This window comes from Henckelia pumila, chromosome 3, assembly GCF_033568475.1.
Source record: "Henckelia pumila isolate YLH828 chromosome 3, ASM3356847v2, whole genome shotgun sequence".
NCBI classification, from domain to species: Eukaryota; Viridiplantae; Streptophyta; class Magnoliopsida; order Lamiales; family Gesneriaceae; genus Henckelia; species Henckelia pumila.
In genome coordinates this window covers 38101801-38126174 of record NC_133122.1, presented here as the reverse complement: position 1 = coordinate 38126174, position 24374 = coordinate 38101801, and the positions used below count along the sequence as shown (strand labels likewise).

General features: G+C 36.2%; 2 protein-coding genes and 1 pseudogene across 10 annotated transcripts; all 3 read left to right on the top strand.

Moving 5' to 3' along the window:
- Positions 1-785: 785 nt before the first annotated feature.
- LOC140887029 (hydroxymethylglutaryl-CoA lyase, mitochondrial-like) lies at positions 786-7106 on the top strand. Of its 3 annotated transcripts, none has more exons than XM_073294032.1 (9): positions 786-1044; positions 2501-2641; positions 3054-3216; positions 3593-3772; positions 4613-4693; positions 4793-4956; positions 5554-5690; positions 6056-6171; positions 6668-7106. In XM_073294032.1, the coding sequence occupies exons 2-9, from the start codon at positions 2508-2510 to the stop codon at positions 6914-6916; spliced, it is 1224 nt and encodes a 407-aa protein (XP_073150133.1). In that variant the 5' UTR covers positions 786-1044; positions 2501-2507; the 3' UTR covers positions 6917-7106. The 3 variants fall into 3 exon arrangements, with proteins under 3 accessions (XP_073150133.1, XP_073150131.1, XP_073150134.1); XM_073294030.1 differs by lacking the exon at positions 786-1044 and adding an exon at positions 1950-2102; XM_073294033.1 differs by lacking the exon at positions 786-1044 and adding an exon at positions 1956-2102 and having other exon boundaries at positions 3037-3216.
- Positions 7107-8192: 1086 nt separating this feature from the next.
- On the top strand, positions 8193-15406 carry LOC140886945 (hydroxymethylglutaryl-CoA lyase, mitochondrial-like). Of its 7 annotated transcripts, XM_073293891.1 has the most exons (9): positions 10276-10396; positions 10797-10937; positions 11350-11512; positions 11888-12067; positions 12909-12989; positions 13089-13252; positions 13854-13990; positions 14356-14471; positions 14968-15406. In XM_073293891.1, the coding sequence occupies exons 2-9, from the start codon at positions 10804-10806 to the stop codon at positions 15214-15216; spliced, it is 1224 nt and encodes a 407-aa protein (XP_073149992.1). In that variant the 5' UTR covers positions 10276-10396; positions 10797-10803; the 3' UTR covers positions 15217-15406. The 7 variants fall into 7 exon arrangements, with proteins under 7 accessions (XP_073149995.1, XP_073149993.1, XP_073149996.1 ...); XM_073293894.1 differs by lacking the exons at positions 10276-10396; positions 10797-10937 and adding an exon at positions 8193-8329 and having other exon boundaries at positions 11336-11512; XM_073293892.1 differs by lacking the exons at positions 10276-10396; positions 10797-10937 and adding an exon at positions 8193-8329 and having other exon boundaries at positions 11333-11512.
- Positions 15407-19197: 3791 nt separating this feature from the next.
- On the top strand, positions 19198-23734 carry LOC140886909 (hydroxymethylglutaryl-CoA lyase, mitochondrial-like; annotated as a pseudogene).
- The last annotated feature ends 640 nt before the right edge of the window (positions 23735-24374 follow it).

Sequence of the window (24374 nt, the reverse complement as noted above, 5' to 3'; positions counted from 1 at the left end):
AAATAACAATAATTAACTAATATGCAAAATAAACTATGAAAAATAATTTTCATGTTGTTTACAGAAATAAATAACCAGCATAAAGATATCACGAAGTTTGCAAATTTTGAAACCTTGACTTAGACCAAAATAACAATGCAGAAATAATACCTCTCAGCATTTATGTTACCCTGACTCTAATCATCTTTTGCAACTGCTCTTAAATTGATTATACTCAATTTCAAACAAATATGAAGGTTTATCATGTTTCGGATGTCATCGTCTTCATTTAGGGTTACTGCAATCTTCTCATGAGGTGCTATGTATTGCAATATCGTTAATTCAGGATTAATAACATCACACTTTTGTCCTAGACTCTGGAATATCTCGAATAGAGTTGCTCCATTAGGAATTGAAATCAAATAAAGACCATTGACATAGCAGCAACTTCCAAGAAATGAAAAATTACCGCTCCCAGATCCGACTTCCATCAATAAAATGACATGAAATATCAGGAAAATTTAAAATTTATCTCAATGATTAAGACATGGTCAATGACAATGTACATCCGAACATAAAATGAATTCTAAATTTTGTACTTATCGAAATAGCAAATGAGATAAATAAACTTTTCAAAAATTATCATTTGTTGTGTATAATAAAGAGAATAACAAATTTCACACTTAACCTCAGTAAAAGTTGGCTTTAAATATTATCAAGAATGTTTATATAAATAAAGATACAAAAGACATGAAATACCCAATTATTAAAGGTAGTGAGCAAAATTCCACTTTCTTCAACCTCTTTGATAATTATTTCTCTCCAATATTAATCTCACGACACATTTTCTTCTCCAAAAAAAAAGTTCATTCAAAAAACATAGAATAATGCGATTAATCGATTCAAAAACAGCGAGAATTGAAGAAATTTACTATTTTTCCGAGTTGAAAGGCTGGCTTCGACTCTGTCTTTCACCCACGTCGCTTGCTTCAACCTATTTGTTGATGGGCTTGCTCAAACCGTAGGCTTTTGAAGTTATATTCGACATCAGTGGGTGATTGATCGGTAAGTGCTGGGCAAGATTGGATGTAGCGATTAAGAAATTGGGGAAAGGAAGAGGGTTAGTGATGTGTTAAGTAGTAATAATAATAATAAATTTAAATGTAAATGATAATGAAAGGGAGTAAAAAATAAGTAAAATTGTTTGTCAGGTACTAAATTTTAAGTTTTACTGTTATAGGTACTGAACAACAACTTTATTTTATGCATGAGTATTTTTCTGAAATTTATCCATATATATATATATATATATATATATATATATTGTTTTAGAGTTTTGCTATTCTGCCCATTTACCGTGCCCACCTAATGTGCCCACCATGAGGTGACACTCAACTATTGGACGCACAATTCATCACATCCAATAGTTGAGTGTCACCTCATGGTGGGCACATTAGGTGGGCACGGTGAGTGAGCAGGATAGCAAAATTGTATAGTTTTAGAGTTTTCCTATTCTGTCCACCTACCGTGCCCACCTAATGTGCCCACCATTAGGTGACACTCAACTATTGAACGCACAATTCATCACATCCAATAGTTGAGTGCCACCTCATGGTGGGCACATTAGGTGGGCACGGTGAGTGAGCATGATAGCAAAATTGTATAGTTTTAGAGTTTTGCTATTCTGCCCACCTACCGTGCCCACCTAATGTGCCCACCATGAGGTGGCACTCGACTATTAGACGCACAATTCATCACATCCAATAATTGAGTGCCACCTCATGGTGGTCATCACATCCAATAGTTGAGTGCCACCTCATGGTGGGCACATTAGATGGACATGGTGAGTGAGCAGGAGGTTGACACGGTTGATGGACTAATATATATATATATATATATATATATATATCCAAAACAATGTTTATTGGAAACCAGCAACCACACCAGCAGGTGTAATCGGAAACACCTGTGGGCGGCATCATTAGACCAGCCTCGGAATCCTGACATTGGTGGATTCTCCTAATAGAATTGGTCTCATATGATGATGAGATGGTACTGACCTTCCCATCTAAACTGGTGGCAAAGGTTTCGCCACATTGATTGCTTCCGCCAAATCAATTTGGGTAAGTCCCCGTTTCATCACTGATATTTTGGTAAAATTATTTAATTTCTACATTGTATTGAATAAAGTGTTCTGAGCGAAAGGATTTTTCGTTAATAAACCAATATCCTCATAAAGATTAGTTTTTTTTAAAAAATAAAGTCAATTAAAGATTAGCTTCCGAAAACATTGCTGCCGCAAAGCAAATTTGGTTTTCCTTTCCCAAAAGTTCAAACTCTCAATCTAGGTTTTTAACGAGAACAATCGGTTCCAGCTTGATCGATTTTTCTACTCTAAGTCTCTCTCTATGTAGATTTTTAACCCATTTTGTCTTTTTTTTATTGTCGGAAGACATGAGTTCCCAACTTTCGTAACATGATTTGGTTTTGAATTCATTGCTTTTTTTTTTTTTTTTTTCAGTTTACCGATGTTTTTACGTAAGTCTGGCGACAAAATATCCACTCGGTGGAGGAGGAAAAATTTCTCATTTATTTTCTCGGGTGATGAAATGGGACAAGAATTTTTCGATAATGGGGACCCCGTTGTTTGGGGAAGTATGAAGTAAGTTTGAGCTGTCATGTATAAGGTTCTCGAATTCATGTTCTGTTCTTTTTATCTGGTTTGATCTTGTAACTCCAATTCTGGGTTGGCATGCATTAGTTGTAAGTTTGTCTTCAGACTATGATTAACTCAAAGTTTTGATTTCCAATAAATGCTATTGAGTTGAAGAACACTGCCTGGCGCTTGTTTTAAGTTGAGCGTTACGAGCTTACATTCTAATGTTTGCATTGTCATGATCGATAATGTTCAGTTCACACAAAAGAAATACATTCTAAAATTTGATGAGAACTATTTGTATTTACCTTACATCTTTTGATGACTATTTAGTCTCGTCCTTTTTGCCACTTACATGTGAGTCCACTGTCTAGTCCCAGTTCTCTAATAAAAAACATTAGAAGTGTCTTATCTGTAGCAAGGATAAACCAAAGGGACCAAATTTGTTCCAAGTTAAAACTAAGAGATCGCCCTTCAACTTTTTCTTCAATCGGTCAACTGAAGTAGTCAGATGTAGCACCCCGCACATGCAAAGTCTTCATTTCAGCTCCCATTGTCATTCTGCGGATGTAAAACACAAGGTACCATTCCATTCATGAAAGCGTGTGTAGTAGGTACTGATGGAAAATATATTCTTACAATAGATTTTTTTGATGATTTTCCGTTCCTTCGATGATAAATGAAGTCTTTGAACCTGGAAATTTAGTTCAAGTACTTCCAGTTTCTTTTTTAGCTTTTATTTAATAAAGCACAAAATGGAACAAGCACTCCTTTTTCTCATTTGCCTCTCTTTTTTGGAAAGATAATTTACTTTTCCCTCACTTGACAAAGCCTTAAAAAGTTATAATTGTAAGATCCCCTCTAGTTTTGTTTTTACTAACTGTGGTTGAAGGGTGTTGGTTCAGTTTTTGGTTTCTTTCCAATTTGTTAACTCCCTTTGGTCTGAATTACTTGCAGCTGTTGAGTTCTATTCCTAAATTTGTGAAGATAGTGGAGGTTGGTCCTAGAGATGGACTTCAAAACGAGAAGGAAGTTGTACCAACTGCAGTAAAAGTTGAATTGATAAAGATGCTTGTTTCTTCAGGATTGCCTGTTGTTGAGGCCACCAGTTTCGTCTCACCAAAGTGGGTACCTCAGGTATGGTATCCCTATCAATCTCAGAGGATAACTTGCATCAACAGTTATATTTTGAATATAATTTGTTGGGTTGGGGGTGGGTGTTTTAACGTGGATTTGAGTGCCTCTCCCTTAGTTGCTAAAGGTTTGTGCTGTTGCACCACATTGGGTGTTGGTAGCAGAGCCTTTCTTTCATTTTCCTTGATGATGTCCGTTTGATGTGGTTTTCTTAAAGATGATTGTGCCATAACTTAGTTTGAGATTTTACTTCACGCACTCACTTTGTTGTCGACCAATTTCTGTTTCTCTTAATTTCATTATTTTCTGTAGCTTTCACTATCTGATTTGTTGGTGAAGAAAACAAGGGGACCATCATCAGTTTCAGATGAACACCGATTGTGTGATCACAATGTAACTTGACATGGCTGCTTGTTTGGTGTCTTCATGACTTAATCCATGTCATTAAATACAATGATGACATGGTATGTTATGCAGAGACAAAGTTTCTGGAATGTGAACTTTTTGAGAGACTTCAATCACTGCTTTGTTTTAAATTTTTACTATCATTAATTGTAAGGAAAAAAGTAATTTGCTGTGGTTTGCAACACAAATTTCGCTAAGAAATTGCTCAAATCCTCTCTCTTGTAATTGCTACCCTGCGGGGGTGTGCTGCTGATGAACTAATTAGCAGAGTTTGTATTGCCTGTTAACAAATTATGTTATAAGCCACGACCTAAAATTTACTTCATTTGATGTGGATTACATGTGTATATGCGAGATTATGTTGATTTTTTAATCTCAAGTCATGATTCTTCAAGCATTTTTTTTTAACTAATCAATATGGTAAAAATTAAATTTCAGCTAGCCGATTCCAAGGATGTCATGTCAGCCATACGCGGCATTGGGCATTGTAGATTTCCTGTTTTGACTCCAAATCTCAAAGTACGTTGCTTTTTCTGTCAAGAACTTAGCATGCAACATTCACCGTTAATAGTGTTATGAGCCTTATAGATATTCATAATATTCCATCTCTTTGCCCAGGGTTTTGAGGCTGCTGTAGCCGCGGGAGCTAAAGAAGTGGCTGTCTTTGCTTCAGCTTCGGAGTCCTTTTCCGTGTCAAATATAAACTGCAGCATTGAAGATAGTCTTGCTCGGTATCGTGATGTTACCCTTGCTGCTAGGAACCACTTACTTCCTGTTCGTGGGTATGCTCCAGGGTTTCTTGTCCTCTCTACTGTTCCATAACTCAATTACTTTTAATATCTGTCAGGATTCTTGCTATCAAATTTTTCAAATTTTTTTTGTAATGGGTTGGTATGACATGTGTACTGTGCTTATAATAATGTTTTTAGATGTTTGGAGTCGGAAAGGGACAGTTCGAAGGACCGTGCCTAATTTAGGAAGTTACTGATGTAATATAATGGAATATCCATACATTGCCTCCTCTGTTGAACGCACTTTGTGCCATGTTAAAGCTATTAGTTGATTCTGGATAAATTTAGTAGTACTTGTCAAAATTTTGATTGATGAATCATGTGTGGGCATTTGCAGCTTCTTACAGATGTGTGCTTACCAAATAGTGTGAAATAGTGTGAATTTGTGGATGTTAAATGTTTTTGATATCGTTAGGGTTTTTTTTTGAGTGAATATTTCGTTAGTTTTTGGTGTGCTATATGGTCAAATTTGAACTTCTGCAGCCATAGTCAGCTTATTAATACATTTTCTTGTTGCATTAATCTTTAAAATTCTTGGAACATGTAGATTTTATTTGCTGTATCTAAAGAATGAATAATTTTTGTCAGATATATATCATGTGTTGTGGGCTGTCCGGTGGAAGGAGTAGTACCTCCATCAAAGGTAGCATACGTTGCACAAGAACTTGTTAATATGGGTTGTGCTGAAATCTCCCTTGGTGATACAATTGGTGTGGGCACTCCTGGTAATACTAAATTTGCTTTCCTGGTACTACTATTGCGAGTGTATGCACATTTTCTTGTAAAAACATTCCACCGCCTCTTGACCCATAAATGGTTAAGAAATAACACATAACATATTGAATTATCTTGTAGTATGTTGTTCTGGATTGTTTTACCTCTCCTGGTTTCATTATCAAAATTAAAACTCATTCACCCACATTTCATGCACCTCATGTTTCCTGGATGAGACGTATTTTCACTGAAAGCGATATAGTAGTTCTATTAGTTTCATTCTATATTGTGTCAAAATATTCAAATCCTCTGTGCGCAGAGTATCACAATAGATCTGCTTGTTAACAACCCACCCCTTTTCTTATCCTATTGTCAGGCACTGTAATTCCAATGCTCGAAGCTGTTCTTGAGGTTGTTCCTGTGGAGAAACTTGCTGTGCACTTCCATGACACATATGGGCAAGCTCTGTCAAACATTCTTCTGTCCCTCCAAGTAAGTTTACTTTTTTCCCGTTTTTTTTACTTTGTTTACATTTTCCTGGCCATGATGGATCATATCTTTGTGTTTTCTTACATGGTCATGTCAAGGCTCGTTTTGTAACCAACGGATAGTTTTACAAATTCATTATGCATCTGATTCAAATCTTCTTCCTAACTGAAATATCTGTAAAATTGAGGTAAATTACCAGAACATTATGTGAAATTTGACTTTATTATACGGACACCCAATGAGCTTTGAGTGATCGCAACAGTGTCCCTTCAGTTCAGTTTTTGTCATTTCTAGGCCCCTTGAACCATACAATATCAACTAAACCTCATAGGTACCGTCACGATTATTCAGACCTCGATCACTCTCTGAGGCAAATCAAAATGCTGACAATTTTTTTAAGCATGCAATTTTTTTTCACGTTTAGAAGAATGCAATCCTGACAATGAGGTTTATAGTTTTGCATCACATCAGCCGTTTGACATTGTGGCATTCCCAACAGCTGGGTATTAGCACGGTGGATTCCTCTGTATCGGGCCTAGGTGGCTGTCCGTATGCCAAAGGTGCTACTGGGAACGTAGCTACTGAGGATGTTGTTTATATGTTGAATGGACTCGGAGTGGCAACGAACGTGGATCTCAGGAAAGTTATGTTGGCTGGAGATTTCATCAGCAAACATTTGGGCAGGTGTCCTGGTTCCAAGGCTGCAGTTGCATTGAGTAGAATCTTTGCTAATACCTCTAAGCTTTGAGGTATTTTTAGAACACAATCACCATTCACCCTTTATGTTTTATGTAGCATATGTGTTATATGGTTAATGAGATTAAAATTTAAACATTAATTTGTAGGGATTTTTACGGCCTTCTTTGTAGAACTAGACCCTTTTTACTGCTACTCAATGCACCATTCTCAATAATAATTAACATATTAGTTATATTGTACATGCTTTACGCGTGACTAAATCGATTGTACTGTACAACATTAATATGTGCTTAGATATCAAATTTTAGTATTACTATTATACCATGCAGAAAAGATTATAATTAAAATTTATTCTTTTATGCTATTTATAATAGTGGAACTTTCGATCCAGTGACTTTTCTTGCTAGCAATATTATGAAATCATAGGCACAATTAACAAAAGCTCTTATCAATTGTATCATTTGTCACAAATGAATTTTTTATCTGATTCATGAGAAAAAAAAAATTATTTTCGTTTACAAAAATATTATTTTCTCATTCATTGATATGTGTACGTGAACGGTGAAATCTATCTAATAAAGGATTTACTCATGAACAAAGGAGTGTGTCGAAAAAACTTTCAAGACATCGCCAACAGGGGCATAGGCGAGTTGGTAAGACTGAGGTAACGTGAGAAAAATTTTCCAGCGTTGCGGGTTCGATCTTCGTGTGGAGCATATTTTCTGTTGAAATATTGTGGGGTATACTTTGGGGATTGACAATGTTGTTTTCTCTCTACACATCCTTCGATTTAACCCCGCATGATTCAATGAGCCTTTGACTCATGTGAGATGAGGTCCCCCTTGGGATCAACCATTTTAAAAGAAAAAAAAAACTTTCAAGAGATTGACATGTCTCTTATTACACATCTTATTATTTATTATTATGATATATCATATATACAACTCGATTTATTGTACAACAAAGAAGTACAAATTTTGATCCTAAAAAATAATAATAATGATAACAAATTTTATTTTAAATTGAGTTGACCTTTATTGTGAAATAATTTAAGAATTTTTTATGTGGTACAATTAAATGTAAATGCAAGGCATCAATTTTCCTCCAACACAATAAAATTTGGTTTTTTTAAAAAAGAAAAAAATATATATTTATATATTGTTATGATTATTAGAACTATAATCGTTACTTGGAGATGCAATTAGAAAAAGAAATTGGAAAAATAAAATTTCAATTATTAATTATTAATTAAAAATTAAGTATGGCTATAGAAGGTTAATTTGGTCAATTAAGAAAAGAGACGCTCTTCTTAAACCCTCGCAAAGCCCTAGCTCTGTATTCTTTACGGAAAGGAAAAATGGCGAAGCGCTTGATGCCACTCCTGAACCGGGTTTTGGTCGAGAAGATTGTCCCTCAATCGAAAACCAGCTCCGGAATTCTCCTCCCTGAGAGAACCGCCAAGGTCTCACCCTTCCTTCGAAATGTGAAAGATCATTTTTTTTTGTTTCTGAAAATGTTGAATAAGATTAAAATGTTAGTTCTATTCAGCAAATTTAATGTGGGTCGAATTTCTTTTGTTAGTACTCTTTAGTTTTTGGATTGGAAAATGCCACCGGAAGCACGACTTCGGTTCGAATTTTCATTTATGACATGGGTTTCATTTACTCTGTTGAGCATTTGTTTCTTTCTTGCATTGCCTTGCTTTATACTGAGCTGGATCCACTATTGTTGATTTCCCTTGAAGATTATGCTAGTGATTTGGTTCTGAAGATTGGTTTGTCTTTCAATTGTGTCATGATTCACCATGTACGTGATCTCATTTGAAAATGGAATGGGTCTTTTGTAATTGACTTTGCTGCAGTTAAAAATTTAGGCTTTCTTTCTTTCATTTGACACGCATTCAGTAGGTGAGCTCTAGGCATTTGAAAACCAACTACACGAGCGGATTTGTTGACAACAATATAATCCGAGTCCGGTTTAATTAGAGCCAGATGAATTTGGATGAATGATTATTATGGAAAAAAATTCAGCAAGATGGAGGATCTAATTTTTTAGGGCTTCGTAGTTTTGCGTGAACTGAACATTACCGATCATGACAATGCAAACATTAGAATGTAAGCTCGTAACGCTCAACTTAAAACAAGCGCCAGGCAGTGTTCTTCAACTCAAAAGCATTTATTGGAAATCAAAACTTTGAGTTAATCATAGTCTGAAGACAAACTTACAACTAATGCATGCCAACCCAGAATTGGAGTTACAAGATCAAACCAGATAAAAAGAACAGAACATGAATTCGAGAACCTTATACATGACAGCTCAAACTTACTTCATACTTCCCCAAACAACGGGGTCCCCATTATCGAAAAATTCTTGTCCCATTTCATCACCCGAGAAAATAAATGTCCACCGAGTGGAATTTTGTCGCCAGACTTACGTAAAAACATCGGTAAACTGAAAAAAAAAAAAAAGCAATGAATTCAGAACCAAATCATGTTACGAAAGTTGGGAACTCATGTCTTCCGACAATAAAAAAACGACAAAATGGGTTAAAAATCTACATAGAGAGAGACTTACAGTAGAAAATCGATCAAGCTGGAACCGATTGTTCTCGTTAAAAACCTAGATTGAGAGTTTGAACTTTTGGGAAAGGAAAACCAAATTTGCTTTGCGGCAGCAATGTTTTCGGAAGCTAATCTTTAATTGACTTTATTTTTTTAAAAAAACTAATCTTTATGAGGATATTGGTTTATTAACGGAAAATCCTTTCGCTCAGAACACTTTATTCAATACAATGTAGAAATTAAATAATTTTACCAAAATATCAGTGATGAAACGGGGACTTACCCAAATTGATTTGGCGGAAGCAATCAATGTGGCGAAACCTTTGCCACCAGTTTAGATGGGAAGGTCAGTACCATCTCATCATCATATGAGGCCAATTCTATCAGGAGAATCCACCAATGTCAGGATTCCGAGGCTGGTCTAATGATGCCGCCGGCACAGGTGTTTCCGATTACACCTGCTGGTGTGGTTGCTGGTTTCCAATAAACATTTTTTTGGATATATAGTCCATCAACCGTGTCAACCTCCATGCCAATCAACCGTGTCAACCTCCTGCTCACTCACCATGTCCACCTAATGTGCCCACCATGAGGTGGCACTCAACTATTGGACGCACAATTCATCACATCCAATAGTTGAGTGCCACCTCATGGTGGGCACATTAGGTGGACATGGTGAGTGAGCAGGAGGTTGACACGGTTGATTGGCATGGAGGTTGACACGGTTGATGGACTAATATATATATATATATCCAAAAAAATGTTTATTGGAAACCAGCAACCACACCAGCAGGTGTAATCGGAAACACCTGTGCCGGCGGCATCATTAGACCAGCCTCGGAATCCTGACATTGGTGGATTCTCCTGATAGAATTGGTCTCATATGATGATGAGATGGTACTGACCTTCCCATCTAAACTGGTGGCAAAGGTTTCGCCACATTGATTGCTTCCGCCAAATCAATTTGGGTAAGTCCCCGTTTCATCACTGATATTTTGGTAAAATTATTTAATTTCTACATTGTATTGAATAAAGTGTTCTGAGCGAAAGGATTTTCCGTTAATAAACCAATATCCTCATAAAGATTAGTTTTTTTTAAAAAATAAAGTCAATTAAAGATTAGCTTCCGAAAACATTGCTGCCGCAAAGCAAATTTGGTTTTCCTTTCCCAAAAGTTCAAACTCTCAATCTAGGTTTTTAACGAGAACAATCGGTTCCAGCTTGATCGATTTTTCTACTGTAAGTCTCTCTCTATGTAGATTTTTAACCCATTTTGTCGTTTTTTTTTATTGTCGGAAGACATGAGTTCCCAACTTTCGTAACATGATTTGGTTCTGAATTCATTGCTTTTTTTTTTTTTTTTTTCAGTTTACCGATGTTTTTACGTAAGTCTGGCGACAAAATATCCACTCGGTGGAGGAGGAAAAATTTCTCATTTATTTTCTCGGGTGATGAAATGGGACAAGAATTTTTCGATAATGGGGACCCCGTTGTTTGGGGAAGTATGAAGTAAGTTTGAGCTGTCATGTATAAGGTTCTCGAATTCATGTTTTGTTCTTTTTATCTGGTTTGATCTTGTAACTCCAATTCTGGGTTGGCATGCATTAGTTGTAAGTTTGTCTTCAGACTATGATTAACTCAAAGTTTTGATTTCCAATAAATGCTTTTGAGTTGAAGAACACTGCCTGGCGCTTGTTTTAAGTTGAGCGTTACGAGCTTACATTCTAATGTTTGCATTGTCATGATCGGTAATGTTCAGTTCACGCAAAAGAAATACATTCTAAAATTTGATGAGAACTATTTGTATTTACCTTACATCTTTTGATGACTATTTAGTCTCGTCCTTTTTGCCACTTACATGTGAGTCCACTGTCTAGTCCCTGTTCTCTAATAAAAAACATTAGAAGTGTCTTATCTGTAGCAAGGATAAACCAAAGGGACCAAATTTGTTCCAAGTTGAAACTAAGAGATCGCCCTTCAACTTTTTCTTCAATCGGTCAACTGAAGTAGTCAGATGTAGCACCCCGCACATGCAAAGTCTTCATTTCAGCTCCCATTGTCATTCTGCGGATGTAAAACACAAGGTACCATTCCATTCATGAAAGCGTGTGTAGTAGGTACTGATGGAAAATATATTCTTACAATAGATTTTTTTGATGATTTTCCGTTCCTTCGATGATAAATGAAGTCTTTGAACCTGGAAATTTAGTTCAAGTACTTCCAGTTTCTTTTTTAGCTTTTATTTAATAAAGCACAAAATGGAACAAGCACTCCTTTTTCTCATTTGCCTCTCTTTTTGGAAAGATAATTTACTTTTCCCTCACTTGACAAAGCCTTAAAAAGTTATAATTGTAAGATCCCCTCTAGTTTTGTTTTTACTAACTGTGGTTGAAGGGTGTTGGTTCAGTTTTTGGTTTCTTTCCAATTTGTTAACTCCCTTTGGTCTGAATTACTTGCAGCTGTTGAGTTCTATTCCTAAATTTGTGAAGATAGTGGAGGTTGGTCCTAGAGATGGACTTCAAAATGAGAAGGAAGTTGTACCAACTGCAGTAAAAGTTGAATTGATAAAGATGCTTGTTTCTTCAGGATTGCCTGTTGTTGAGGCCACCAGTTTCGTCTCACCAAAGTGGGTACCTCAGGTATGGTATCCCTATCAATCTCAGAGGATAACTTGCATCAACAGTTATATTTTGAATATAATTTGTTGGGTTGGGGGTGGGTGTTTTAACGTGGATTTGAGTGCCTCTCCCTTAGTTGCTAAAGGTTTGTGCTGTTGCACCACATTGGGTGTTGGTAGCAGAGCCTTTCTTTCATTTTCCTTGATGATGTCCGTTTGATGTGGTTTTCTTAAAGATGATTGTGCCATAACTTAGTTTGAGATTTTACTTCACGCACTCACTTTGTTGTCAACCAATTTCTGTTTCTCTTAATTTCATTATTTTCTGTAGCTTTCACTATCTGATTTGTTGGTGAAGAAAACAAGGGGACCATCATCAGTTTCAGATGAACACCGATTGTGTGATCACAATGTAACTTGACATGGCTGCTTGTTTGGTGTCTTCATGACTTAATCCATGTCATTAAATACAATGATGACATGGTATGTTATGCAGAGACAAAGTTTCTGGAATGTGAACTTTTTGAGAGACTTCAATCACTGCTTTGTTTTAAATTTTTACTATCATTAATTGTAAGGAAAAAAGTAATTTGCTGTGGTTTGCAACACAAATTTCGCTAAGAAATTGCTCAAATCCTCTCTCTTGTAATTGCTACCCTGCGGGGGTGTGCTGCTGATGAACTAATTAGCAGAGTTTGTATTGCCTGTTAACAAATTATGTTATAAGCCACGACCTAAAATTTACTTCATTTGATGTGGATTACATGTGTATATGCGAGATTATGTTGATTTTTTAATCTCAAGTCATGATTCTTCAAGCATTTTTTTTTTAACTAATCAATATGGTAAAAATTAAATTTCAGCTAGCCGATTCCAAGGATGTCATGTCAGCCATACGCGGCATTGGGCATTGTAGATTTCCTGTTTTGACTCCAAATCTCAAAGTACGTTGCTTTTTCTGTCAAGAACTTAGCATGCAACATTCACCGTTAATAGTGTTATGAGCCTTATAGATATTCATAATATTCCATCTCTTTGCCCAGGGTTTTGAGGCTGCTGTAGCCGCGGGAGCTAAAGAAGTGGCTGTCTTTGCTTCAGCTTCGGAGTCCTTTTCCGTGTCAAATATAAACTGCAGCATTGAAGATAGTCTTGCTCGGTATCGTGATGTTACCCTTGCTGCTAGGAACCACTTACTTCCTGTTCGTGGGTATGCTCCAGGGTTTCTTGTCCTCTCTACTGTTCCATAACTCCTAGAATTACTTTTAATATCTGTCAGGATTCTTGCTATCAAATTTTTCAAATTTTTTTTGTAATGGGTTGGTATGACATGTGTACTGTGCTTATAATAATGTTTTTAGATGTTTGGAGTCGGAAAGGGACAGTTCGAAGGACCGTGCCTAATTTAGGAAGTTACTGATGTAATATAATGGAATATCCATACATTGCCTCCTCTGTGGAACGCACTTTGTGCCATGTTAAAGCTATTAGTTGATTCTGGATAAATTTAGTAGTACTTGTCAAAATTTTGATTGATGAATCATGTGTGGGCATTTGCAGCTTCTTACAGATGTGTGCTTACCAAATAGTGTGAAATAGTGTGAATTTGTGGATGTTAAATGTTTTTGATATCGTTAGGGTTTTTTTTTGAGTGAATATTTCGTTAGTTTTTGGTGTGCTATATGGTCAAATTTGAACTTCTGCAGCCATAGTCAGCTTATTAATACATTTTCTTGTTGCATTAATCTTTAAAATTCTTGGAACATGTAGATTTTATTTGCTGTATCTAAAGAATGAATAATTTTTGTCAGATATATATCATGTGTTGTGGGCTGTCCGGTGGAAGGAGTAGTACCTCCATCAAAGGTAGCATACGTTGCACAAGAACTTGTTAATATGGGTTGTGCTGAAATCTCCCTTGGTGATACAATTGGTGTGGGCACTCCTGGTAATACTAAATTTGCTTTCCTGGTACTACTATTGCGAGTGTATGCACATTTTCTTGTAAAAACATTCCACCGCCTCTTGACCCATAAATGGTTAAGAAATAACACATAACATATTGAATTATCTTGTAGTATGTTGTTCTGGATTGTTTTACCTCTCCTGGTTTCATTATCAAAATTAAAACTCATTCACCCACATTTCATGCACCTCATGTTTCCTGGATGAGACGTATTTTCACTGAAAGCGATATAGTAGTTCTATTAGTTTCATTCTATATTGTGTCAAAATATTCAAATCCTCTGTGCGCAGAGTATCACAATAGATCTGCTTGTTAACAACCCACCCCTTTTCTTATCCTATTGTCAGGCACTGTAATTCCAATGCTCGAAGCTGTTCTTGAGGTTGTTCCTGTGGAGAAACTTGCTGTGCACTTCCATGACACATATGGGCAAGCTCTGTCAAACATTCTTCTGTCCCTCCAAGTAAGTTTACTTTTTTCCCGTTTTTTTTACTTTGTTTACATTTTCCTGGCCATGATGGATCATATCTTTGTGTTTTCTTACATGGTCATGTCAAGGCTCGTTTTGTAACCAACGGATAGTTTTACAAATTCATTATGCATCTGATTCAAATCTTCTTCCTAACTGAAATATCTGTAAAATTGAGGTAAATTACCAGAACATTATGTGAAATTTGACTTTATTATACGGACACCCAATGAGCTTTGAGTGATCGCAACAGTGTCCCTTCAGTTCAGTTTTTGTCATTTCTAGGCCCCTTGAACCATACAATATCAACTAAACCTCATAGGTACCGTCACGATTATTCAGACCTCGATCACTCTCTGAGGCAAATCAAAATGCTGACAATTTTTTTAAGCATGCAATTTTTTTTCACGTTTAGAAGAATGCAATCCTGACAATGAGGTTTATAGTTTTGCATCACATCAGCCGTTTGACATTGTGGCATTCCCAACAGCTGGGTATTAGCACGGTGGATTCCTCTGTATCGGGCCTAGGTGGCTGTCCGTATGCCAAAGGTGCTACTGGGAACGTAGCTACTGAGGATGTTGTTTATATGTTGAATGGACTCGGAGTGGCAACGAACGTGGATCTCAGGAAAGTTATGTTGGCTGGAGATTTCATCAGCAAACATTTGGGCAGGTGTCCTGGTTCCAAGGCTGCAGTTGCATTGAGTAGAATCTTTGCTAATACCTCTAAGCTTTGAGGTATTTTTAGAACACAATCACCATTCACCCTTTATGTTTTATGTAGCATATGTGTTATATGGTTAATGAGATTAAAATTTAAACATTAATTTGTAGGGATTTTTACGGCCTTCTTTGTAGAACTAGACCCTTTTTACTGCTACTCAATGCACCATTCTCAATAATAATTAACATATTAGTTATATTGTACATGCTTTACGCGTGACTAAATCGATTGTACTGTACAACATTAATATGTGCTTAGATATCAAATTTTAGTATTACTATTATACCATGCAGAAAAGATTATAATTAAAATTTATTCTTTTATGCTATTTATAATAGTGGAACTTTCGATCCAGTGACTTTTCTTGCTAGCAATATTATGAAATCATAGGCACAATTAACAAAAGCTCTTATCAATTGTATCATTTGTCACAAATGAATTTTTTATCTGATTCATGAGAAAAAAAAAATTATTTTCGTTTACAAAAATATTATTTTCTCATTCATTGATATGTGTACGTGAACGGTGAAATCTATCTAATAAAGGATTTACTCATGAACAAAGGAGTGTGTCGAAAAAACTTTCAAGACATCGCCAACAGGGGCATAGGCGAGTTGGTAAGACCTGAGGTAACGTGAGAAAAAATTTTCCAGCGTTGCGGGTTCGATCTTCGTGTGGAGCATATTTTCTGTTGAAATATTGTGGGGTATACTTTGGGGATTGACAATGTTGTTTTCTCTCTACACATCCTTCGATTTAACCCCGCATGATTCAATGAGCCTTTGACTCATGTGAGATGAGGTCCTCCTTGGGATCAACCATTTTAAAAGAAAAAAAAAACTTTCAAGAGATTGACATGTCTCTTATTACACATCTTATTATTTATTATTATGATATATCATATATACAACTCGATTTATTGTACAACAAAGAAGTACAAATTTTGATCCTAAAAAATAATAATAATGATAACAAATTTTATTTTAAATTGAGTTGACCTTTATTGTGAAATAATTTAAGAATTTTTTATGTGGTACAATTAAATGTAAATGCAAGGCATCAATTTTCCTCCAACACAATAAAATTTGGTTTTTTTAAAAAAGAAAAAAATATATATTATATATTGTTATGATTATTAGAACTATAATCGTTACTTGGAGATGCAATTAGAAAAAGAAATTGGAAAAATAAAATTTCAATTATTAATTATTAATTAAAAATTAAGTATGGCTATAGAAGGTTAATTTGGTCAATTAAGAAAAGAGACGCTCTTCTTAAACCCTCGCAAAGCCCTAGCTCTGTATTCTTTACGGAAAGGAAAAATGGCGAAGCGCTTGATGCCACTCCTGAACCGGGTTTTGGTCGAGAAGATTGTCCCTCAATCGAAAACCAGCTCCGGAATTCTCCTCCCTGAGAGAACCGCCAAGGTCTCACCCTTCCTTCGAAATGTGAAAGATCATTTTTTTTTGTTTCTGAAAATGTTGAATAAGATTAAAATGTTAGTTCTATTCAGCAAATTTAATGTGGGTCGAATTTCTTTTGTTAGTACTCTTTAGTTTTTGGATTGGAAAATGCCACCGGAAGCACGACTTCGGTTCGAATTTTCATTTATGACATGGGTTTCATTTACTCTGTTGAGCATTTGTTTCTTTCTTGCATTGCCTTGCTTTATACTGAGCTGGATCCACTATTGTTGATTTCCCTTGAAGATTATGCTAGTGATTTGGTTCTGAAGATTGGTTTGTCTTTCAATTGTGTCATGATTCACCATGTACGTGATCTCATTTGAAAATGGAATGGGTCTTTTGTAATTGACTTTGCTGCAGTTAAAAATTTAGGCTTTCTTTCTTTCATTTGACACGCATTCAGTAGGTGAGCTCTAGGCATTTGAAAACCAACTACACGAGCGGATTTGTTGACAACAATATAATCCGAGTCCGGTTTAATTAGAGCCAGATGAATTTGGATGAATGATTATTATGGAAAAAAATTCAGCAAGATGGAGGATCTAATTTTTTAGGGCTTCGTAGTTTTGCGTGAACTGAACATTACCGATCATGACAATGCAAACATTAGAATGTAAGCTCGTAACGCTCAACTTAAAACAAGCGCCAGGCAGTGTTCTTCAACTCAAAAGCATTTATTGGAAATCAAAACTTTGAGTTAATCATAGTCTGAAGACAAACTTACAACTAATGCATGCCAACCCAGAATTGGAGTTACAAGATCAAACCAGATAAAAAGAACAGAACATGAATTCGAGAACCTTATACATGACAGCTCAAACTTACTTCATACTTCCCCAAACAACGGGGTCCCCATTATCGAAAAATTCTTGTCCCATTTCATCACCCGAGAAAATAAATGAGAAATTTTTCCTCCTCCACCGAGTGGATATTTTGTCGCCAGACTTACGTAAAAACATCGGTAAACTGAAAAAAAAAAAAAAAAAAAAGCAATGAATTCAGAACCAAATCATGTTACGAAAGTTGGGAACTCATGTCTTCCGACAATAAAAAAAACGACAAAATGGGTTAAAAATCTACATAGAGAGAGACTTACAGTAGAAAAATCGATCAAGCTGGAACCGATTGTTCTCGTTAAAAACCTAGATTGAGAGTTTGAACTTTTGGGAAAGGAAAACCAAATTTGCTTTGCGGCAGCAATGTTTTCGGAAGCTAATCTTTAATTGACTTTATTTTTTTAAAAAAACTAATCTTTATGAGGATATTGGTTTATTAACGGAAAATCCTTTCGCTCAGAACACTTTATTCAATACAATGTAGAAATTAAATAATTTTACCAAAATATCAGTGATGAAACGGGGACTTACCCAAATTGATTTGGCGGAAGCAATCAATGTGGCGAAACCTTTGCCACCAGTTTAGATGGGAAGGTCAGTACCATCTCATCATCATATGAGGCCAATTCTATCAGGAGAATCCACCAATGTCAGGATTCCGAGGCTGGTCTAATGATGCCGCCGGCACAGGTGTTTCCGATTACACCTGCTGGTGTGGTTGCTGGTTTCCAATAAACATTTTTTTGGATATATATATATATATATATATATATATTAGTCCATCAACCGTGTCAACCTCCATGCCAATCAACCGTGTCAACCTCCTGCTCACTCACCATGTCCACCTAATGTGCCCACCATGAGGTGGCACTCAACTATTGGACGCACAATTCATCACATCCAATAGTTGAGTGCCACCTCATGGTGGGCACATTAGGTGGACATGGTGAGTGAGCAGGAGGTTGACACGGTTGATTGGCATGGAGGTTGACACGGTTGATGGACTAATATATATATATATATCCAAAAAAATGTTTATTGGAAACCAGCAACCACACCAGCAGGTGTAATCGGAAACACCTGTGCCGGCGGCATCATTAGACCAGCCTCGGAATCCTGACATTGGTGGATTCTCCTGATAGAATTGGTCTCATATGATGATGAGATGGTACTGACCTTCCCATCTAAACTGGTGGCAAAGGTTTCGCCACATTGATTGCTTCCGCCAAATCAATTTGGGTAAGTCCCCGTTTCATCACTGATATTTTGGTAAAATTATTTAATTTCTACATTGTATTGAATAAAGTGTTCTGAGCGAAAGGATTTTCCGTTAATAAACCAATATCCTCATAAAGATTAGTTTTTTTAAAAAAATAAAGTCAATTAAAGATTAGCTTCCGAAAACATTGCTGCCGCAAAGCAAATTTGGTTTTCCTTTCCCAAAAGTTCAAACTCTCAATCTAGGTTTTTAACGAGAACAATCGGTTCCAGCTTGATCGATTTTTCTACTGTAAGTCTCTCTCTATGTAGATTTTTAACCCATTTTGTCGTTTTTTTTTATTGTCGGAAGACATGAGTTCCCAACTTTCGTAACATGATTTGGTTCTGAATTCATTGCTTTTTTTTTTTTTTTTCAGTTTACCGATGTTTTTACGTAAGTCTGGCGACAAAATTCCACTCGGTGGACATTTATTTTCTCGGGTGATGAAATGGGACAAGAATTTTTCGATAATGGGGACCCCGTTGTTTGGGGAAGTATGAAGTAAGTTTGAGCTGTCATGTATAAGGTTCTCGAATTCATGTTTTGTTCTTTTTATCTGGTTTGATCTTGTAACTCCAATTCTGGGTTGGCATGCATTAGTTGTAAGTTTGTCTTCAGACTATGATTAACTCAAAGTTTTGATTTCCAATAAATGCTTTTGAGTTGAAGAACACTGCCTGGCGCTTGTTTTAAGTTGAGCGTTACGAGCTTACATTCTAATGTTTGCATTGTCATGATCGGTAATGTTCAGTTCACGCAAAAGAAATACATTCTAAAATTTGATGAGAACTATTTGTATTTACCTTACATCTTTTGATGACTATTTAGTCTCGTCCTTTTTGCCACTTACATGTGAGTCCACTGTCTAGTCCCTGTTCTCTAATAAAAAACATTAGAAGTGTCTTATCTGTAGCAAGGATAAACCAAAGGGACCAAATTTGTTCCAAGTTGAAACTAAGAGATCGCCCTTCAACTTTTTCTTCAATCGGTCAACTGAAGTAGTCAGATGTAGCACCCCGCATGCAAAGTCTTCATTTCAGCTCCCATTGTCATTCTGCGGATGTAAAACACAAGGTACCATTCCATTCATGAAAGCGTGTGTAGTAGGTACTGATGGAAAATATATTCTTACAATAGATTTTTTTGATGATTTTCCGTTCCTTCGATGATAAATGAAGTCTTTGAACCTGGAAATTTAGTTCAAGTACTTCCAGTTTCTTTTTTAGCTTTTATTTAATAAAGCACAAAATGGAACAAGCACTCCTTTTTCTCATTTGCCTCTCTTTTTTGGAAAGATAATTTACTTTTCCCTCACTTGACAAAGCCTTAAAAAGTTATAATTGTAAGATCCCCTCTAGTTTTGTTTTTACTAACTGTGGTTGAAGGGTGTTGGTTCAGTTTTTGGTTTCTTTCCAATTTGTTAACTCCCTTTGGTCTGAATTACTTGCAGCTGTTGAGTTCTATTCCTAAATTTGTGAAGATAGTGGAGGTTGGTCCTAGAGATGGACTTCAAAATGAGAAGGAAGTTGTACCAACTGCAGTAAAAGTTGAATTGATAAAGATGCTTGTTTCTTCAGGATTGCCTGTTGTTGAGGCCACCAGTTTCGTCTCACCAAAGTGGGTACCTCAGGTATGGTATCCCTATCAATCTCAGAGGATAACTTGCATCAACAGTTATATTTTGAATATAATTTGTTGGGTTGGGGGTGGGTGTTTTAACGTGGATTTGAGTGCCTCTCCCTTAGTTGCTAAAGGTTTGTGCTGTTGCACCACATTGGGTGTTGGTAGCAGAGCCTTTCTTTCATTTTCCTTGATGATGTCCGTTTGATGTGGTTTTCTTAAAGATGATTGTGCCATAACTTAGTTTGAGATTTTACTTCACGCACTCACTTTGTTGTCGACCAATTTCTGTTTCTCTTAATTTCATTATTTTCTGTAGCTTTCACTATCTGATTTGTTGGTGAAGAAAACAAGGGGACCATCATCAGTTTCAGATGAACACCGATTGTGTGATCACAATGTAACTTGACATGGCTGCTTGTTTGGTGTCTTCATGACTTAATCCATGTCATTAAATACAATGATGACATGGTATGTTATGCAGAGACAAAGTTTCTGGAATGTGAACTTTTTGAGAGACTTCAATCACTGCTTTGTTTTAAATTTTTACTATCATTAATTGTAAGGAAAAAAGTAATTTGCTGTGGTTTGCAACACAAATTTCGCTAAGAAATTGCTCAAATCCTCTCTCTTGTAATTGCTACCCTGCGGGGGTGTGCTGCTGATGAACTAATTAGCAGAGTTTGTATTGCCTGTTAACAAATTATGTTATAAGCCACGACCTAAAATTTACTTCATTTGATGTGGATTACATGTGTATATGCGAGATTATGTTGATTTTTTAATCTCAAGTCATGATTCTTCAAGCATTTTTTTTTAACTAATCAATATGGTAAAAATTAAATTTCAGCTAGCCGATTCCAAGGATGTCATGTCAGCCATACGCGGCATTGGGCATTGTAGATTTCCTGTTTTGACTCCAAATCTCAAAGTACGTTGCTTTTTCTGTCAAGAACTTAGCATGCAACATTCACCGTTAATAGTGTTATGAGCCTTATAGATATTCATAATATTCCATCTCTTTGCCCAGGGTTTTGAGGCTGCTGTAGCCGCGGGAGCTAAAGAAGTGGCTGTCTTTGCTTCAGCTTCGGAGTCCTTTTCCGTGTCAAATATAAACTGCAGCATTGAAGATAGTCTTGCTCGGTATCGTGATGTTACCCTTGCTGCTAGGAACCACTTACTTCCTGTTCGTGGGTATGCTCCAGGGTTTCTTGTCCTCTCTACTGTTCCATAACTCCTAGAATTACTTTTAATATCTGTCAGGATTCTTGCTATCAAATTTTTCAAATTTTTTTTGTAATGGGTTGGTATGACATGTGTACTGTGCTTATAATAATGTTTTTAGATGTTTGGAGTCGGAAAGGGACAGTTCGAAGGACCGTGCCTAATTTAGGAAGTTACTGATGTAATATAATGGAATATCCATACATTGCCTCCTCTGTTGAACGCACTTTGTGCCATGTTAAAGCTATTAGTTGATTCTGGATAAATTTAGTAGTACTTGTCAAAATTTTGATTGATGAATCATGTGTGGGCATTTGCAGCTTCTTACAGATGTGTGCTTACCAAATAGTGTGAAATAGTGTGAATTTGTGGATGTTAAATGTTTTTGATATCGTTAGGGTTTTTTTTTGAGTGAATATTTCGTTAGTTTTTGGTGTGCTATATGGTCAAATTTGAACTTCTGCAGCCATAGTCAGCTTATTAATACATTTTCTTGTTGCATTAATCTTTAAAATTCTTGGAACATGTAGATTTTATTTGCTGTATCTAAAGAATGAATAATTTTTGTCAGATATATATCATGTGTTGTGGGCTGTCCGGTGGAAGGAGTAGTACCTCCATCAAAGGTAGCATACGTTGCACAAGAACTTGTTAATATGGGTTGTGCTGAAATCTCCCTTGGTGATACAATTGGTGTGGGCACTCCTGGTAATACTAAATTTGCTTTCCTGGTACTACTATTGCGAGTGTATGCACATTTTCTTGTAAAAACATTCCACCGCCTCTTGACCCATAAATGGTTAAGAAATAACACATAACATATTGAATTATCTTGTAGTATGTTGTTCTGGATTGTTTTACCTCTCCTGGTTTCATTATCAAAATTAAAACTCATTCACCCACATTTCATGCACCTCATGTTTCCTGGATGAGACGTATTTTCACTGAAAGCGATATAGTAGTTCTATTAGTTTCATTCTATATTGTGTCAAAATATTCAAATCCTCTGTGCGCAGAGTATCACAATAGATCTGCTTGTTAACAACCCACCCCTTTTCTTATCCTATTGTCAGGCACTGTAATTCCAATGCTCGAAGCTGTTCTTGAGGTTGTTCCTGTGGAGAAACTTGCTGTGCACTTCCATGACACATATGGGCAAGCTCTGTCAAACATTCTTCTGTCCCTCCAAGTAAGTTTACTTTTTTCCCGTTTTTTTTACTTTGTTTACATTTTCCTGGCCATGATGGATCATATCTTTGTGTTTTCTTACATGGTCATGTCAAGGCTCGTTTTGTAACCAACGGATAGTTTTACAAATTCATTATGCATCTGATTCAAATCTTCTTCCTAACTGAAATATCTGTAAAATTGAGGTAAATTACCAGAACATTATGTGAAATTTGACTTTATTATACGGACACCCAATGAGCTTTGAGTGATCGCAACAGTGTCCCTTCAGTTCAGTTTTTGTCATTTCTAGGCCCCTTGAACCATACAATATCAACTAAACCTCATAGGTACCGTCACGATTATTCAGACCTCGATCACTCTCTGAGGCAAATCAAAATGCTGACAATTTTTTTAAGCATGCAATTTTTTTTCACGTTTAGAAGAATGCAATCCTGACAATGAGGTTTATAGTTTTGCATCACATCAGCCGTTTGACATTGTGGCATTCCCAACAGCTGGGTATTAGCACGGTGGATTCCTCTGTATCGGGCCTAGGTGGCTGTCCGTATGCCAAAGGTGCTACTGGGAACGTAGCTACTGAGGATGTTGTTTATATGTTGAATGGACTCGGAGTGGCAACGAACGTGGATCTCAGGAAAGTTATGTTGGCTGGAGATTTCATCAGCAAACATTTGGGCAGGTGTCCTGGTTCCAAGGCTGCAGTTGCATTGAGTAGAATCTTTGCTAATACCTCTAAGCTTTGAGGTATTTTTAGAACACAATCACCATTCACCCTTTATGTTTTATGTAGCATATGTGTTATATGGTTAATGAGATTAAAATTTAAACATTAATTTGTAGGGATTTTTACGGCCTTCTTTGTAGAACTAGACCCTTTTTACTGCTACTCAATGCACCATTCTCAATAATAATTAACATATTAGTTATATTGTACATGCTTTACGCGTGACTAAATCGATTGTACTGTACAACATTAATATGTGCTTAGATATCAAATTTTAGTATTACTATTATACCATGCAGAAAAAATTATAATTAAAATTTATTCTTTTATGCTATTTATAATAGTGGAACTTTCGATCCAGTGACTTTTCTTGCTAGCAATATTATGAAATCATAGGCACAATTAACAAAAGCTCTTATCAATTGTATCATTTGTCACAAATGAATTTTTTATCTGATTCATGAGAAAAAAAAAAATTATTTTCGTTTACAAAAATATTATTTTCTCATTCATTGATATGTGTACGTGAACGGTGAAATCTATCTAATAAAGGATTTACTCATGAACAAAGGAGTGTGTCGAAAAAACTTTCAAGACATCGCCAACAGGGGCATAGGCGAGTTGGTAAGACTTGAGGTAACGTGAGAAGAAATTTTCCAGCGTTGCGGGTTCGATCTTCGTGTGGAGCATATTTTTTGTTGAAATATTGTGGGGTATACTTTGGGGATTGACAATGTTGTTTTCTCTCTACACATCCTTCGATTTAACCCCGCATGATTCAATGAGCCTTTGACTCATGTGAGATGAGGTCCCCCTTGGGATCAACCATTTTAAAAGAAAAAAAAAACT